Source organism: Hemiscyllium ocellatum, chromosome 24 (genome assembly GCF_020745735.1).
Source record: "Hemiscyllium ocellatum isolate sHemOce1 chromosome 24, sHemOce1.pat.X.cur, whole genome shotgun sequence".
Lineage (NCBI taxonomy): Eukaryota > Metazoa > Chordata > Chondrichthyes > Orectolobiformes > Hemiscylliidae > Hemiscyllium > Hemiscyllium ocellatum.
Window position 1 is genome coordinate 18,619,180 of NC_083424.1, and position 17,813 is coordinate 18,636,992.

Genomic DNA, 17,813 nt, shown 5'->3' on the forward strand with positions numbered 1-17,813 from the left:
AGGGCAACTGGTATCAATGGGAATGTGTTCCTTGTTGACTTGTAGGTTGACAAAGCAGGTAACCCTACCATCCAAAAAAAATCTAGTACTCAGTCCTGCCCTTTTGTGTGCAGGCTTCAGTTATGACGACAGAGTCCTGACTTGGATATTTGCACCTTATCTTCAATTATCTGTCCTGAAAATGTGTTGCTGGAAAAGCGCAGCAGGTCAGGCAGCATCCAAGGAACAGGAAATTCGACGTTTCGGGCATAAGCCCTTCTTCAGGAATGAGGAAAGTGTGTCCAGCAGGCTAAGATAAAAGGTAGGGAGGAGGGACTTGGGGGAGGGGCGATGGAGATGCGCTAGGTGGAAGGAGGTCAAGGTGAGGGTGATAGGCCGGAATGGGGTGGGGCGGAGAGGTCAGGAAGAAGATTGCAGGTTAGGAAGGCGGTGCTGAGTTCGAGGGATTCGACTGAGACAAGGTGGGGGGAGGGGAAATGAGGAAACTGGAGAAATCTGAGTTCATCCCTTGTGGTTGGAGGGTTCCCAGGCGGAAGATGAGACGCTCTTCCTCCAACCGTCGTGCTGTTATGGTCTGGCGATGGAGGAGTCCAAGGATCTGCATGTCCTTGGTGGAGTGGGAGGGGGAATTGAAGTGTTGAGCCATGGGGTGGCTGGGTTGGTTGGTCTGGGTGTCCCAGAGGTGTTCTCTGAAGCGTTCCGCAAGTAGGTGGCCTGTCTCCCCATTATTGAGGAGGCTACATCGAGTGCAGCAGATGCAATAGATGACGTTTGTGGAGGTGCAGGTGAATTTGTGGTGGATATGGAAGGATCCCTTGGGGCCTTGGAGAGAAGTAAGGGAGGAGTGTGGGCGCAAGTTTTGCATTTCTTGCGGTTGCAGGGGAAGGTGCCAGGAGTGGAGGTTGGGTTGGTGGGGGGTGTGGACCTGACGAGGGAGTCACGGAGGGAGTGGTCTTTTCGGAACGCTGATAGGGGAGGGGAGGGAAATATATCCCTGGTGGTGGGGTCCATTGGGAGGTGGCGGAAATGACGGCAGATGATACGCTGTATATGGAGGTTGGTGGGGTGGTAGGTGAGAACCAGTGGGGTTCTGTTCTGGTGGCGGTTGGGGGAGCGGGGCTCAAGGGTGGAGGAGCGGGAAGTGGAGGAGATGCGGTGGAGGGCATCGCTGATCACGTCTGGGGGGAATCTGCGGTCCTTGAACGTAGGTGGGGAGTTCTTGGACTAAGGGGGACAAGACCGTGTCGAGGTATGCAGAGATGAGTTCGGAGGGGCAAGAGCAGGCTGAGACAATGAGTCGGCCGGGGCAGTCAGGTTTGTGGATTTTGGGCAGGAGGTAGAAACGGGCGGTGCGGGGTTGTGGGACTATGAGGTTGGAGGCGGTGGAGGGAGATCCCCTGAGGTGATGAGGTTATGGATGGTCTGGGAGATGATGGTTTGGTGGTGGGAGGTGGGGTCATGGTCAAGGGGGCAGTAGGAGGAGGTGTCCGCGAGCTGGCGTTTGGCCTCAGCGGTGTAAAGGTCGGTGCGCCAAACTATTACCGCGCCTCCCTTGTCTGCAGGTTTGATGGTGAGGCAGGTCCTTGGTGATTCCTTACCAAACTACTACAAAATGCCATGTTTTTTTTTTAAGTATGGGGAAGTGAAGAGGTAGGACCCAAGCTTCCCTCAGCCAGATTGGAAATCAAACCCTGAGTCTTGGGGTTAACCAGATTTATATACTAACTGTTTAACCAACTGAACTGATCAGTTCTCCTACTTGCATCTCACCAATTTCAGCATCAGGATGGTTCTAAGTAGAAGAGAAGGATTTAAACGTGAATTAACAACCATGAAATTCACTTTTTACAACTCCCTTACCCAATCTGTTCAATCAGTTCTCTGGCCTGTGTGATGATATTGGCTCCAGTGTGACAGACAATCCCAGCCATTTCCATGGAATACCAACGAGCCCTGTTAAGAACGCAGTACAAAAAAAAGTTCCCTGAATTATATTCAGGAGCAAATAGAATTTCAGAACCAGTGAAGTATCCTCCTCAGGTTAATTAGAGCAGTTTTAAAGCTTCTACTGAAGCTACAAAGACCATTTTAAACTGGTGCAGTCTGACCCTAGTGGCTATAAAATACATTACTACATTTATCATAGGTGGGGACAGAGTCAATTACATATAAACGTGACAAAACTAGCAAACGTCAACTGTGGGCTAGAGCAATGTACAAATTTATATAACAAAGGAACAAGCAAATCAGCAGATATTTTGTTGGTCACCCTTCTAATATAAAGGTGTCAGAATATACATTTCTGGTGGAGTATATATTCTACCTCAGTTTTTAAGAGAGGATAATTCACCAAAAATGTTTTCATTCATTATTTCCCGGTTCAACTAATCACATCAAGTCAAAATTTTAAAAAGCAACAACAAATTTTTATATCACTGCGATTAGTGACAGAAACGACTCTGGAAAATGAGACTGGATTAAAACAAGCCATTTAGGTACAGGAGACCAGGAATGATTCAAGGTTTGCACGTCCTGCAGAAAAGCTGGTTGATAAACCTGGTTGAAATTGAGCAGTGACAGTAGGTAGGTGGTATCAAAATTAATTGCATTTCCTGTAATTTATGTGAATTTCAAGAGAATCCAGGTACTGAAGAGATTAAAAAAGCCTGACCTAATAATTCAAGTAGACTTCAGCATTGGGCACTTCACAAAGTAGGACTTGAAGAAAAGATTTTTCATGAATTTAAAGCTTACTGGGCAACTTTAAGCAATAGGTTGAAAGTGAGGACTGCAGATGCTGGAGATTAGAGTTGAGAGTGTGATGCTGGAAAACTATAGGGACCTGATGAAGGGCTTTTATCTGAAATATCGACTCTCCTGCTCCTCGGATGTTGCCTGAGCTGCTGGGCTTTTCCAGCACCACACACTCAACTCTAAGCAACGCACAGCGCTGTATTCACCATTATTTAATGTTATGTGGCTTTAGAATATTTTAATGTTATTCTGACTGATATATTTATATTCAGCTCGTGACATATATTCAAGATGCCAATTTCAACTAATTTAAAATACTTGAAGTCTTTTGATTTGTGTTCGTTGCCAATATCTACAATAATTCAGCTTGATGCTAGCATTCATTGGAACTAATTGACCAAATCAAAAGCAGCATCAGTAATTCATATTTGGTTAATTGTACATTTAGTAATTTAACAGATAAATCTTCCATTTCAGTCAGTTAGTTAATCACATCCAACTTGAAGATCTGGGATGAAATATCTTTCAAAAGTCTTGCTGTAATAGATATGTATCAAGACTCAAGATAATGGAAAGACAGATTTAATTATTTTGTTGAGTGGCCAAAAGGAAAAAGAATAGCAATTAGATTTACTGATAGAAAATAATTCCTTTTAAGCCGTGAGAATAGATTTCATTTTCAGCAGTAGCATTATCATTACACATTTAAGATATTGAGGGGAGAACAAAAGCTTCTTCCGTATAGTAATATTTTAGCAGTGAGTAATGGCATCATTTCACAGGATCACTGAATAGAAAGAGGCTTCATCAGGAAGGGTTTATGCACGAAACATTGACTTTTCTGCTTTTTGGATGCTGCCTAACCTGCTGTGCTTCTCCAACGCCACCTTTATCGTCTCTGACTCTCCAGCATCTGCACTTCTCACTTACTCCTTAAAGTCGGTTCTGTCTGATTCTCAATCTTTCTGGTGAAGAGATGTTTCTGTTTATGCACAATGTCCAGATTGTTCTTGAATTTGAATACCTGTCAAATGTGCTCTTCAGCATTTCATCAGTTAAAATATCCTCAATTTCCATAATCTATCCTCTAGCTAAGGTGTGATGCCAGGAACCATTTCCTTACATCTTTCTTATATCCTCTCAATGCCTTCACAACTTTTATAAATTTAACAATTTAAAAATCACACAACACCAGATTATAGTCTAACAGGTTTAACTGGAAGCACTAGCTTTCGGAGCACAGCTCCTTCATCAGGTGGTTGCGGATTACATAATTGTAAGACACAGAATTTATAGCAAAAGTTTACAGTGCGATGTAACCAAAACTTTACATTGAAAAATACCTTAATTGTTTGTTAAGTCTCTCATCTGTTAGAATGACCATGTTAGTTTCACTTCTTTCACATACATAAATCACAAAACTTTTTTTAAAAGTTACATTCTCAGGTTAACTTTAACAGTTGGTGTCAGTCCAGATAATATGTTGAAGGTGTTAGCCCTGTGTGCTGTTGTCTGTGCCATAATGTTTAGACTGATTCTAATCTAAAAAATTACTTAACAGAGTCTTACATGGATTCACACACACACACAAACCCACATGCACACACATACACAAACCCACATACTTATATAAGTTTGTGGGGTTGCAGAGTTACTCACAACACCCCCACCCAAAACACATGCACACACACAAACCCACATATACATACATGTTTGTGGGGTGAATTTGTACTTGCAGAGTTATATTGCACTTTGCTCAAAAACTGCATGAATCCATGTAAGACTCTGTTAACTCATTTTTTAAATTAGAATCAGTCGAAACATAATGGCACAGACAACAGCGCACAGGGGTCTAACACCTTCAACATATTATCTGGGTTGACACCAACTGTTTAAAAGTTACATTCTCAGATTAACTTTAAAAAAGTTGTGAGATTTTTATATATATATATATATATATATATAATATATATATATACACACACATAAAATATGAAAGAAGTGAAACTAAACTAGTCATGCTAACAGATGACAGACTTAAAAACAATGAAAGAATTTTTCAATGTTTAATTTCGGTTATATCACACTATAAACCTGTGTATTCCGCAACCATCTGATGAAGGAGCAGTGCTCCGAAAGTTAGTGCTTCCAATTAAACCTGTTGGACTATAACCTGGTGTTGTGTGATTTTTAACTTCGTACACCCCAGTCCAACACCGGCAACTCCTAATCAAATTTATAAATTTAAATATAAATCTAGATCTGAACCAACAAAAAAATTTAAACCCAGAATTAATTGGCTTTGCAGTTAAATTTTTGGGCATGGGTCTATATTTTAATCCATGATACAATATGCCAAATCAATGAGTGACTGGGATCTTATCATTTTAAATGGGCATTACTCTCCTTTCCTTCTATACCATGGATAAAAACTGAAGGCTCCACTAACTTTCTAACATCAAATCTACACTAAAATAAGCAATCAAGTAGCAGACGCAAATTCAATGTCATGAATATTACAGTGCAGTACAGGCCCTTTGGCCCTCGATGTTGGGCTAACCTGTGAAACCAATCTGATGCTCATCTAACCTACACTATTCCATTTCATCCATATGTTTATCTAATGACCATTTAAATGCCCTTAAAGTTTGCGAGTCTACTACTGTTGAAGGCAGAGCTTTCCACGCCCTTACTACTGAGTAAAGAACCTATCTCTCACACCAGTCGTATATTTATCAATCCTCAATTTAAAGCTATGTCCCCTCTTGCTAGCCATCACCATTCGAGGAAGATGGCTGTCACTGTCCACCCTATCTAATTCTCTGATCATCATGCATGTCTCTATTAAGTCACCTCTCAACCTTTGTCTCATTAACGAAAACAACCTCAAGTTTTTCAGCCTTTTGTCATAAGACCTTCCCTCCAGACCAGGCAACATCTAAGTAAATCTCCTCAGTACCCTTTCCAATGCTTCCACATCCTTTGTATAATGCGGAGACCAGAACTGTATGTAACACTTCCAAGTATGGCCATACCAGAGTTTTGTACAACTGTAACATGACCTCATGGCTCAGAAACTCAATTCCTCCACCAATAAAAGCTAATACACTGTAAGCTTTCTTAACAACCCTGTCAATGTGGGTGGCAACTTTCAGGGATCTATGCACATGGACACAGATCTCTCTGCTCATCTACACTATCAAGTATCTTACCATTCACCCAGTACTCTGCACTCCTGTTACTCCTTCCAAAGTGAATCGCCTCATGATTTTCTGCATTAAATTCCATTTGCCACCTCTCAGCCCAGTTCTACAGCTTATCTATGTCCCTCTGTAACCTTTAACATCCTTCCACAATGCCCACAACTCCAGCAATCCTAGTGTCATCTGCAAATTTACTAACCCATTCTTCTGTGCCCTCATCCACCTGACAAACAGCAGTGGATCCAAAAGAGATCCTTGTGGTACATCACTAGTAACTGAACTTTAAGATGAACATTTCCCATCAATCACCACCCTGTCTTCTTCCAGCGAGCCAATTTCTGATCCAAACCGCTAAGTCACCCTCAATCCCATGCCTCCATATTTTCTGCAATAGTCTACCACGGGGAAACATATCAAACATTTTACTGAAATCCATATACACTACATCAACAGCTTTACCCTCATCCACCTGTTTGATCACCTTCTCAAAAAAACTTAATAAGATTTGTGAGGCACAACCGATCCTTCAGAAAACAATGCTGACTATCCCTAATCAAATTAATCATTTCTAGATGATTATAAATAATATCTCTTATAATCCTTTCCAACACTTTACCCACAACCAAAGTAAGGCTCACTGGTCTATAATTACCAGGATCTCTACTCCCCTTCTTGAACAAGGGGACAACATTTGCTATCGTCCAGTCTTCTGGTACTATTCCTATAGACAATGACGACATAAAGATCAAAGCCAAAGGCTCTGCAATCTCCTTCCCAGCTTCCCAGAGAATACTAGGATAAATCCCATCCAGCCTAGGGGACTTATCTATTTTCACACTTGTCAAGGAACCATAAATTGATATTCTGGTGCCCTAATTATTACTGATAAAATAAGCTTTATCTATAAACATTTTTCATCAATATTTATTTGGTTACGAACCCTTTACGCATGACGTAGCCATAGAAGGAGTTTAGAATACACTTGTGAGCCAGCTGCAGAGACTCATACAAAATTTCCATGTTCTTACAACGCTTGATTTCTGTAGCATCTCCAGATTCAATGGCAGCAGACAATTTTTTCTTCCAAACCTAGAAAATAGAAGTAGAGTACAAGCCTTAGTGAAATGTTTCACATACAATTAATTTCAAAGGCAGTGACCTGAGCCAATATGGAAAGTAGACGAGCCTCAAGTAAGAAGGACGATACTTCCACAGTAGAACACATTCTCAGTACTGTACTGGCTTATCTGTCAAGCCCTTGCTCAAAACTTTTAAATTTAAAGACAATGGCAGCAAACTCATATATGCATTAAGACTAATGGACAAAGTTAAAAACGTAGTTAAGATGAATCAAAGAAAATCAGAACTTAGTTGTAGTGAGAAGTCTGCAGATTTAAAATTCATTGTAACCAATTTATAAAGGAATGATATTGAATTACAAGACTTCAAACACAAAAAAAAAACAAAGTCAAGAAATTGTAAAATCTTGCCTTGTGTGAACCCTTAAATTCATATCGTCGGTCACGAAAAGCTCGTACTGTATCTACATAGAAAGAATTTTCACGTTGACAAATCGTAGTTACTCGTTCCTCTACTTTGGTAATATGGATTTTTTTGTAAGCTTTGCGGCAATAATCTAAAATAAATGGAGAGAGTGCATTACTGTAGAACTTGCAGGAACTGCACACATTTTTCCAGCAAGGTAGAAATGTTTGAGTTCATTTCTATTTAGTATCAGCAGCATTCACCAACTATATTTTGCAACTGTAAAATGTATAAACTAGGTTGATTTCAACCAGAGTAGTTTTGGGAGTGCTACAATTTACCTTATTACTAGATACTTTTTGTTCATCATAGGCTAAGTCTTGGGAGGAGACCATAAGGTCTAGGAAAAACAAATTAGGCCACTTGGCCCAAAAAGACTCCTCGACCATTCAATGAGATCATGACTAATCTGATAATCCTCAAATCCACATTTCTACCTTTTTCCATTAACCCTCGATTCTCATACCGATTACAAACCTGTTTACTGGACCGTAGAATATACTTAAGGACATAGTTAGTCTCTCCTGCCCTCTGCTGCAAAGAATTCCACAGATTCACGATCCTCCAAGAGAAGAAATTTTCCCCATATCTCTGTCCTAACTAGGCAACCATTAACATGGAGACTACACCTTCTGCTCTTTGACCCTCTGGGAAACCATCTTTTGGCATCTACACTGTCAAAATCCTTAAGACCCTTGTGTTTTAATGAGGTTGCCTCTCATTTTTCTAAATTCTAATGAGTACTATCCAAAGCTACTCACCTCAAACTTATTCCTCCATACCTCACATCAATTTAATCAATCTTCTCTGGACTACCTTCAATGCTAGTATATTTTTTCCTTAGAAAAGGGGGCTAAATCGGTTCAGTTTACTATAATAGGTCTAACTAGTGCCTTATATAGTTTAAGCAAGTCTTCCTTTTTTTGAATCTCTATTCCCTTCAAACATTCCATGTTTCTTCCCTGTTACCTGAAGTTGTATGCTAGTCTTTTCTTGCGATTCATGCACAAGCACACCCAAATCGCTCCGTGCTGTCATTTCCTGTAGTGTTTCTAAGCTAAGTAACATTCAGCTCCTCTTTTCCTTCATCCAAGTCACTAATATATATTGTGCACACAATTTGGCCTGAGCACTGATTCCTGTGTCATTCCATTCATTATAAGTTACCATGCTGAAAATGCACCCCTTGTCCTAATTCTGTTAGTTAGCCAATCCTTTATTCATGCTAATAGACTACACCAACACTATCTTAATAAGTAGTCCTATATGGTAGCTATCAAACACCTTTTTGGAAATCCAAATATATTACATCAATTAGTTTCCCATTATTTATTTTGCTTTCAGGCATGTGTTATGGACCAGACGCTTTTCACAAAGTATTATAAGAGGACAGCCTAGACCTGAATTTATATATTTATTTAAAAGAAAGAACAAGGTGCAGTGTTTTACATGTGATTTGATTGGTCCATTATTAGGCCTTAATCAAAACACACCCTGTAGTTACCACACAGTTAAAATATGAAAAAAAAGAGAACTGGCTTAACAAGATAAGGTATTATTCAACTACTAATCATCAACTTTCTAGAAGTAACATCCTATAATATTCCGCCTCTCTCTCTCTCTCCAGTGTAGAAGGAGGAAACAATCTGCCTCTTTTAGATTTTTAAGTTGGATTTATGGGTATGGGTCTGTATTTCAATCCATGATACAATATACGAAATCAATGAGTGACTGGGATCTTATAATTTTAAATGGGCATTACTCTCCCTTCCTTCTACACCATGCAGAGGCTTTGCTAACTTTCTAACATCTATTCAACACTAAACTTAGAAATCCAATAGCAGATCCAAATCCTCTGTCATAGAACCATTAATTAATAATCTGATGCTGTAGTTATTACTGGTAAAACAAGCTTTATCTATAAACATTTTTCATAATATTTTATTTTAAAATATTGTATTTTAATCCATGACTTCACTGTAGCAGTCAGGAATTCAAGGTTTTTGCTCAGCAGCCAGCAGAAACCTTCTCATTAACTGAAAGGAAAACTAAAAACTTTCCTGAGTGTGTCAAAGCCCTGACCAGGTCCATTTATGATTCTTTTGACTCATTTTAGAAAATAACACTCTGAGAACTCAAAAGCTGTTTGCCAACTGCCTGTCTGCAGCAGACATTTTGTCACTACTGTGGTAACACCCTTCTGCAAGAAAAACAGCACAAGACACAGCTCTCAAAGGCACAGTACCAGCATATACAGCTTCCCCTTCAAGAAGCCATGCTGAATTGCTGGATCATATTGTGTTTTTAAATACTCTGCTATTACATCCTTTGTAATAAACACTAACATTTTCCCAATACCAGATGGTAAACTAACTGATCTACAGCTACTTATTTTTCTTTGCTTCCTTTTTTGAATAAGGATGTTACATTGGTTTTCCAATCCTGTGGGACTTTTTCCAAATCCACCGATCCTTGGAACATAACAACAAGGAGCAGGAGTAGGCAATTTGGCCCTTCCAACCTGCTCCACCATTCAATAAGATCACGGCTGATCTTTTCATGGTATCAGCGCCACTTGCCTGCCGTTCAATATAACCCTTAATTCCTTTAGCGTTCAAAAAATTATCTATCTTAGCTTTGAAAACGTTCAATGAGGAAACGTCAACTACTTCATTGCGCAGGGAATTCCATAGGTTCACAATCCTCTGGATGAAGAAGTTCCTTCTCAATTTAGCCCTAAATCTGCTCCCCCTAATTTTGAGGCTATGCCCTCATCCTAGTTTCACCTGCCAGTGGAAACATCATCATTACTTCTATGTTATCAATTTCCTTCTAAATTCCAATGAATATAATCCCAACCTACTCAGTCTGTCCTCATAAGCCAAGCCCCTCAACTCCAGAATCAACCTAGTGAACCTCCTCTGCAACCTCTCTAGTGCCATTACATTCTTTCTCAAGTAAGGAGATCACAGTACTCCAGGTGTGGCCTCACCAGCACCCTGTACAGCTGCAACATAACCTCCTTGCTTTTAAACTTAATCCCTTTAACAACGAAGGAAGATTACTACTAGCACATCTATTATATCTGCATCAACTTCTTTCAACATCATACGATGCCAACCTTCATGGTTGGAGACCTTTTGGCTTTTAGTCCAATTAGGTTCAGCAGCAACAAGTGCTGTAGTTGTAATATCTCCCCATTTTGCCCCTTGATTTAGCTTTGTAGAATGCTATTAGTGCCTCTACCACAAAAACTGATGCAAAGTATTTATTCACTGTCAATTCATGGTTTCCCATTATTATTTGCCCTTGACTCATTCTCTAAGGGGGCTACGTTGGCTTTGCAGCTCTTCCTTTTTTGATCTCTCTTCCTTTTTATGCATGTAAAAAAGCATTGTGATATTATCTGGTCAGTTACATCCAAACCTTTTTCCTTATGACTATGGTGGCTTCATAACCTTTAAACAAAGCATGCCTGTGGTCAATACATATGAATATAAGAAACTCAAACATACAAAACTGACGAGACTGAATCACGAACAGCACTGTTGAGTTGGTATTACCTGCCAATCGTTTCTTTTCATACTTGGCTTGCTCTTCACGGGATAATTCATGGAAAGCTTGTGGTGGTCCATTTGGGAAAGAGGGTGGGAACTTCTCAGACTCAAGCTGCTGTTGAATACGATGGTACTCACTGCGAGAGGCTGGCACTACAAAGATAAACTGCAAAATCAGCATGTCAAATTAAGCAACATTGGTGCACATGGGTGTGCACATGGTTGAGGATGGGGGAGGTTGGGGGATGCTGGCAGGATAATGGAACTAAAGTGCAAAATCAGCCATGATCGTATTGAATGGTGAAGCTAGGTGATCGGATCATGCTTTACCCATGCTGATATTTGCGTTCTTGGAAAATCACTGTTTGGGAGAATTTAAATCTTTATGATAACATTATGCTACAGTCTCAGTAAGTGTGAAAGAATGGTGTGCCAGGTAAAATAAACAGAGAAAAAATTTTATTTTTCAAATAGTAGTTAAAGTTGACCAATAATCTCTCGTAAGTTTCACATGCTTTACAAAATAGTAACTGCTTCCACAACTTTTCCACTAAATGAGCTGCAATTTGAAATACAGAAGTTGCATCTCTTCTGTTTTTCTTATTTTTGAAGGTACAAAGGAGAAAACAGATAAAAATGGAAGGCTGAGAAAAAAAAACCCAAAAAAGTTACAGAGACACGTAGCATTTTGAAGGAATTGCTGCCAATAGTAGGATTGAATGGGCAAGGTAGAGTAGGTCATGCAGCAAAAGTGTATCTGGACCATAAAGGAACAAACAACCTGAGAGGGGTCTGATGAAGAAAAACAAGACAAAGCTATATGGAGATATGAAGGAGGAGAATAACACAGGACATAAGGAGCCAGTAGAGTTAAACAAGGACTGGCATCACATTTGGAATAACTTGCACATCATAGGAAAAGACAAGCCCAAACTAGAATTTTAACAACGCAGGGGCAAGTTATGAAAAAATCAAAGCAAGTTTCTTTAATACAAGTTATAAATTCAGCGAGGATTAAAATTCCATATTGACAAACTGATGGCAAACCTGGAGTATACAAAAAAATTCAAATATAATCAGAGTTTGGGCTTAAATAATACCCAAATGAAAATATGATCGTATCCTATTCAAGGGCCATGGTGAGGACTTTTTGTTACACTTTCATGACTTAAGTTGTTTTGTTATGAAATTACCAGAATCATAGAATCAGAACAGCATTTGAAGGATCTGAAATGTAACAATAGCAACGCATATCTTGAGAAGGACGTTTACTTTAATAGAAAATAATTTTAAATGGACTTTCATCAAAGAGGAAACCATTTTTAATCAATATTCATTTCACTAAATGAGACTTTTGGAAAATGTCTTAAGTAGGTTCCCAGGTTCAAAGGGGTAAGTCATTTTAAGTGCAATGCATGCTGCGCCTTACTTTCATAGAATAATAGAATCAGTAAAACAGGAAGTCCTGTACAACAAAAATGAAAGGATAAAATGAAATTAAATTAAATTATTATAGGTTAGTGAAATGTAGAAAATAAGCAGAGGCCCTTTCATCCCTTTAAGCCTGCTTCAACCGTTTACCCTGATCAACCAACTCAATAGCCTGTTCCCTCCTATCCTTTGATTTCCTTAGTTCCAAACACTATATTTAACTCATGCAGGATATGCGAGAGATAGTCTATATGCCAGAGACAATCCTTATGATTATTTGTACTCACTAAACTCTCCTCGCCATGTCCAGGTCATCTTGCGTTGGCAGAATGCACCTGGTTTGTTGAAATCACAGGCTGCACAGGTCGCTTCATCCACAATGGCAGAAGGCTGCATTAAAAATTTTTTTACCAACTTATGAATCAATATACACAATTTGAAATTTTATTTGGAGGTATTATGCAATTGACTATTCAACAATAAAACCAGCAATGGACAACAAATCTATCTCCACTTACATTCTTGAAGATAACTCAATGATGGAATCTACTTGAGATTTTGACTAGATTCAACCATGTGCTCCTGTGAAAATGAGGATAGAAATGGAACCATGGATGACAGATGAAAATGTGAGACTGACTAAGGGCAAAAAGGAAGTATACATAAAGGTCTAGGTGACTGAAGACAGAAAAAGCTTTGGAAGAATATTGGGAATGTATGATCAATCTGAAACAAGAAATTAAGATGGATAAAAGGGATTGTGAAATATCATGAGCAAACAGGATTAAGGAAAATCCCTTTTATTCATAAATAAGGAGCAATAAGGTGACTAGAGAAAGGGTTTGCCCACTCAAGGACAAAGTAGGAAAGTTATGTGTGTAGTCAGAGAAAATGGGTGAGATTCTTAATGAGTACTTTGCATCAGTAGATATTTGATAGATATTTGATTACTCTAGGTCAAGTCAGCATAAGGAGGGAGCAAGTGTTGGGTAATTTATAAAGGCATTAAAGTGGATAGGCCCAGATTGGATCTATCCCAGGTTACTGAAGGAAATGAGGGGGAAATAGCCGGAGCCTTAACAGATCTCTTTGTAGCATCCTTGAACACGGGTGAGATCCTGGAGGACTGGAGAATTGCTAATGTCGTCCCCTTGTTTAAGAAGGGTAGCAGGGATAATCCAGGTAATTATAGACCGGTGAGCCTGACATCAGTGGTAGGGAAGCTGCTGGAGAAGATATTATGAGAGAGGATCTATTCCCATTTAGAAGAAAATGGGCTTATCAGTGATAGGCTACATGTTTTTGTGTAGGAGAGGTCATGTCTTACCAACCTAACAGAATTCTTTGAGGAAGTGACAAAGTTGATCAATGAAGGAAGGGCTGTAGTTGTTATATGCATGGACTTCTGTAAGGCATTTGATAAGATTACCCATGATAGGCTGATGGAAAAGGTGAAGTTGCAGGGGTGCATGGTGTACTAGCTAGTGGATAAAGAACTGGCTGGGCAATAGTAGACAGAGAGTAGTAATGGAAGTGATATTCTCAAAATGGAGACCTGTGACCAGTGGGGTTCCACAGGGATCTGTGCGGAGACCACTGTTGTTTGTGGTTAAAGCATAAATGATTTCAAGGAAGGTACAGATGGTCTGATTAGCAAGTTTGCAGTTGACACTAAGATTAGTGGAGTAGCAGATATTGAAGAGGACTGTCAGAGAATACAATAAAATATAGACAGACTGGAGAGTTGGGCAGAGAAATGGCAGATGGAGTTCAATCCGGGCAAATGAGAGGTAAAGCATTTTGGAAAATCCAATTCAAGACCGAGCTATACAGTAAATGGAAAAGTCCTGGGAAAAATTGAAGTACAGAGAGATCTGGGTGTTCAGGTCCATTGTTCACTGAAGGAGGCAACGCAGGTCAATACAGTGGGAAAGGCGGCATACGGCATGCTTTCCTTCATCGGACAGGATATTGAGTACAAGAGTTAGCAGGTCACGTTACAGTTGTATAAGACTTTGATTTGGCCACATTTGGAATACTGTGTACAGTTCTGGTCGCCACATTACCAAAAGGATGTGGATGCTTTGGAGAGGGTGCAGAGGAGGTTCTCTAGGATGTTGCCTGGTATGAAGGGCAATAGCTATGAAGAAAGGTGGAGTAGATTATTAGAAAGATGGGGGCTGAGGAGGGACTTGATTGAGGTCTACAAAATCATGAGAGGCATAGACAGGGCGGATCGCAAGAAGTTTTTCCCCCAGAGTGGGGACTCAATTACTAGGGGTCACGAGTTCAAATGAGAGGGGAAACGTTTAGGGGAGATATGTATGGAAAGTTCTTTACGCAGAGGGTGGGTGCCTGGAACACGTTGCCAGCGGAGGTGGTCTAGGTGGGCATGATAGCTTCATTTAAGACACATCGTGACAGACACATGAATAGGCAGGGAACAAAGCAGTACAGACCATTAGAAAATAGGCAACAGGTTTAGATTGAAGATCTGGATCGAAGCAGACTTGCAGGGCCGGAAGTTCCTATGCTGTAATTTTCTATGTTCTTTGTTCTACTTGGATTCATTTGAGTGTGACCATGGTGGATCTCTGCTCAAGAAAGGTGCAAAGATTGTGTCATGTTAAAATATTGATCCCTCATGGTGAGGGATACCACTGCAGTACAGTAATAAATTTTTCCATTTTGTGACCGTATGTTGCGACATCAATTGCTTCCAGGAACAAGCAAACCTTTTATAAAAGAAGTGTTGAGAATCCTAATGCATCATACCAACATCAACTATCTGAGGAGAACTAAGCAGTTAGTACTGCTCTTCATGCACCCCTTTCAGACACTTTTGTAAATATTTAAACACATTGCTTTAAAAGGCTATAATGAAATCCCTTGTATTAAACAATCTTGTGATTAATAAAAACAACCTCATCTACGAACAGTCTGATCCAAATACCGAGGAGAGAAGATGCTGTTAAAGAAACCTATTACTCCTCAACTGGTCGTCAGTTACTTCAAAGAACAAGGTATCACATTCCTGGGCTTCAACTAATGTGGCTCTTAAATGGGGAAAATTAATCATAAAAGTCAAAACATTTGATTCAGGATTTCAACACTATATACTCAAATAAAAATCTAGTTATATAGGAAGAAAATGCTACTAAAAGTTACACTGAATTACAAAAGTCAGAAAACAGGATGTACAAAATGATTAAGAAATAGAAAAGATGTTTTTTATGATGCACTTTTTAATAGATTACAATGTCAGCAGACAATGTTAATGCAGTAAGTGTAATACATCTCAAAAAGTAAAGCATATTTTACTCATGAAAGGTCACAGCATGTGAGACAGAGGACATGTAAGAGAACCCTTCTCACCATACAGTCATAGAGATGTACAGCATGGAAACAGACCCTGCGGTCCAACCCATCCATGCCGACCAGATATCCCAACCCAATCCAGTCCCACCTGCCAGCACCCGGCCCATATCCCTCCAAACCTTTCCTATTCATATACCCGTCCAAATGCCTCTTAAATGTTGCATTTGTACCAGCCTTCACCACTCCTCTGGCAGCTCATTCCATACACATACCACCCTCTGCGTAAAAAGGTTGCCCTTTAGGTCCCTTTTATATTTTTCCCCTCTCACCCTAAACTTAGGCCCTCTACTTCTAGAATCCCCGATCCCAGGGAAAAGACTTTGTCTATTTATCCTATCCATGCCCAACAGTGGCCCAACCAATGTCCTGTACAGCCTCAACATGACCTCCCAACTCCTGTACTCAATACTCTGACCAATAAAGGAAAGCACACCAAATGCTTTCCTCACTATCCTATCTACCTGCGACTCCACTTTCAAAGAGCTATGAACCTGCACTCCAAGGTCCCTTTGTTCAGCAACACTCCCTCGGACCTTACCAGTAAGTGTATAAGTCCTGCTAAGATTTGCTTTCCCAAAATGCAGCACCTCGCATTTATCTGAATTAAACTCCATCCGCCACTTCTCAGCACTGAGGATGGCTTAAAGGGGAGAAGTGATGTTCCACAAGGATTGGTGATGGAATTGTTATTCAAAAAACTTATAATAATGATTTGGACACAGGAAGTGTACACACAATTGCTAAATTTGTCCATGAGACCAATCATAGGGTGTAGTTTGCAGAAGAAAGTTTGGAACAAAATATAGAAAGACACTGTTAAACTTGTAAGATGTAATAAATAAAATAATTTCATATAGACACATGGTGAGGAGGTGCATTTTGGTAGATGGACTAAGTAGGTACATTGTTGCCTTTTGCTTAAATAGTAAAACGTCTAAATGGATTACAGAAGCAAAGGGATCTAAAGGTACAGTTTAACAAACCAAGTATAACAAAAATTAAAACATTATAAAATTAAACACTGAAGGTAAGTTCTGATACAAAAACATAAATTAATGGAGAAACTCAAAAGGTACTGACAGACTTGCAGAATTTCTCTAGCAATTTCCTTTTTTTGTTTCAATCTCCAGCAGCCTCAATTCTGTTTTATTTTTGGAGTTAATTTCAAGATTTTAGAAGTATAGCACTTGTGCTAAACTTGCACTGAAACTCAGTTAGACCATATTCTAAGCAGTTTTAATCTCCACATTAAAGAAAAGATATGGAGTGTATCACAATGTGCAAAGACTCAAAAGATAACACCCCAATAGAGTGGATATAGTTATCAAGAAAGGCTGAACAGACTGGTGGCGCGTTTTTCTAAATAAGAGAAGATGGCAGAGATGGTGAAGATAAATACATGAGTTTCCTAAATGAGTGTGGGGAAAAAAATGTTTCCTAGCTTGCAGACAAGTTCAAAACTAAAAAAAAGTTCATTGTTATTAACAAATCCAATAGGGAATTCAGAATAAAGTTCTTCATCTAAGAAGTACACCAAAAACAGCAACTCAGGCAAGGTGACAATGATGAGTTAAACGAGGACAAGATGAACACTGAGACAAAAAGAAACAGAAGATTATGCTGACAATGTCAGACAAAGTTGCATGGAAAGTGGTTTACGTGGAGCACAAATACCAGAATAGACAGTCACTGGATCTGTTTTCTTTCTACACTTTTAAAACAGAAGATTATTAAGTTAAACAGCCCTTGGGGGAGTACTTGGTTTGTTTCTATAGTGTTGATATGTTCTATTCAACCTGTTCAGAAATGCAATTGCACAACTCTGGAGCAGGTGAGATTTGAACCTAGGCTACCTAGTCTAGAGGTAGAGAGACTACACTGTCACAACAGTCCTTGTTGCTATGTGGTACACGTGAATGCAGAAGAAACCTGAATAAAAACTATA

General features: G+C 39.5%; 1 protein-coding gene across 1 annotated transcript in view; it reads right to left on the reverse strand.

Moving 5' to 3' along the window:
• Positions 1-17,813, reverse strand: part of pole (polymerase (DNA directed), epsilon) — a 142,260-nt gene that overhangs the window by 84,036 nt on the left and 40,411 nt on the right. The window contains exons 18-22 of the mRNA XM_060843549.1: positions 12,778-12,880; positions 11,066-11,212; positions 7,448-7,593; positions 6,898-7,046; positions 1,861-1,953 (exon numbers count right to left, since the gene is read on the reverse strand). Coding sequence (XP_060699532.1) covers positions 1,861-1,953; positions 6,898-7,046; positions 7,448-7,593; positions 11,066-11,212; positions 12,778-12,880 — 638 coding nt within the window. The remainder of the gene's footprint in view (positions 1-1,860; positions 1,954-6,897; positions 7,047-7,447; positions 7,594-11,065; positions 11,213-12,777; positions 12,881-17,813) is intronic.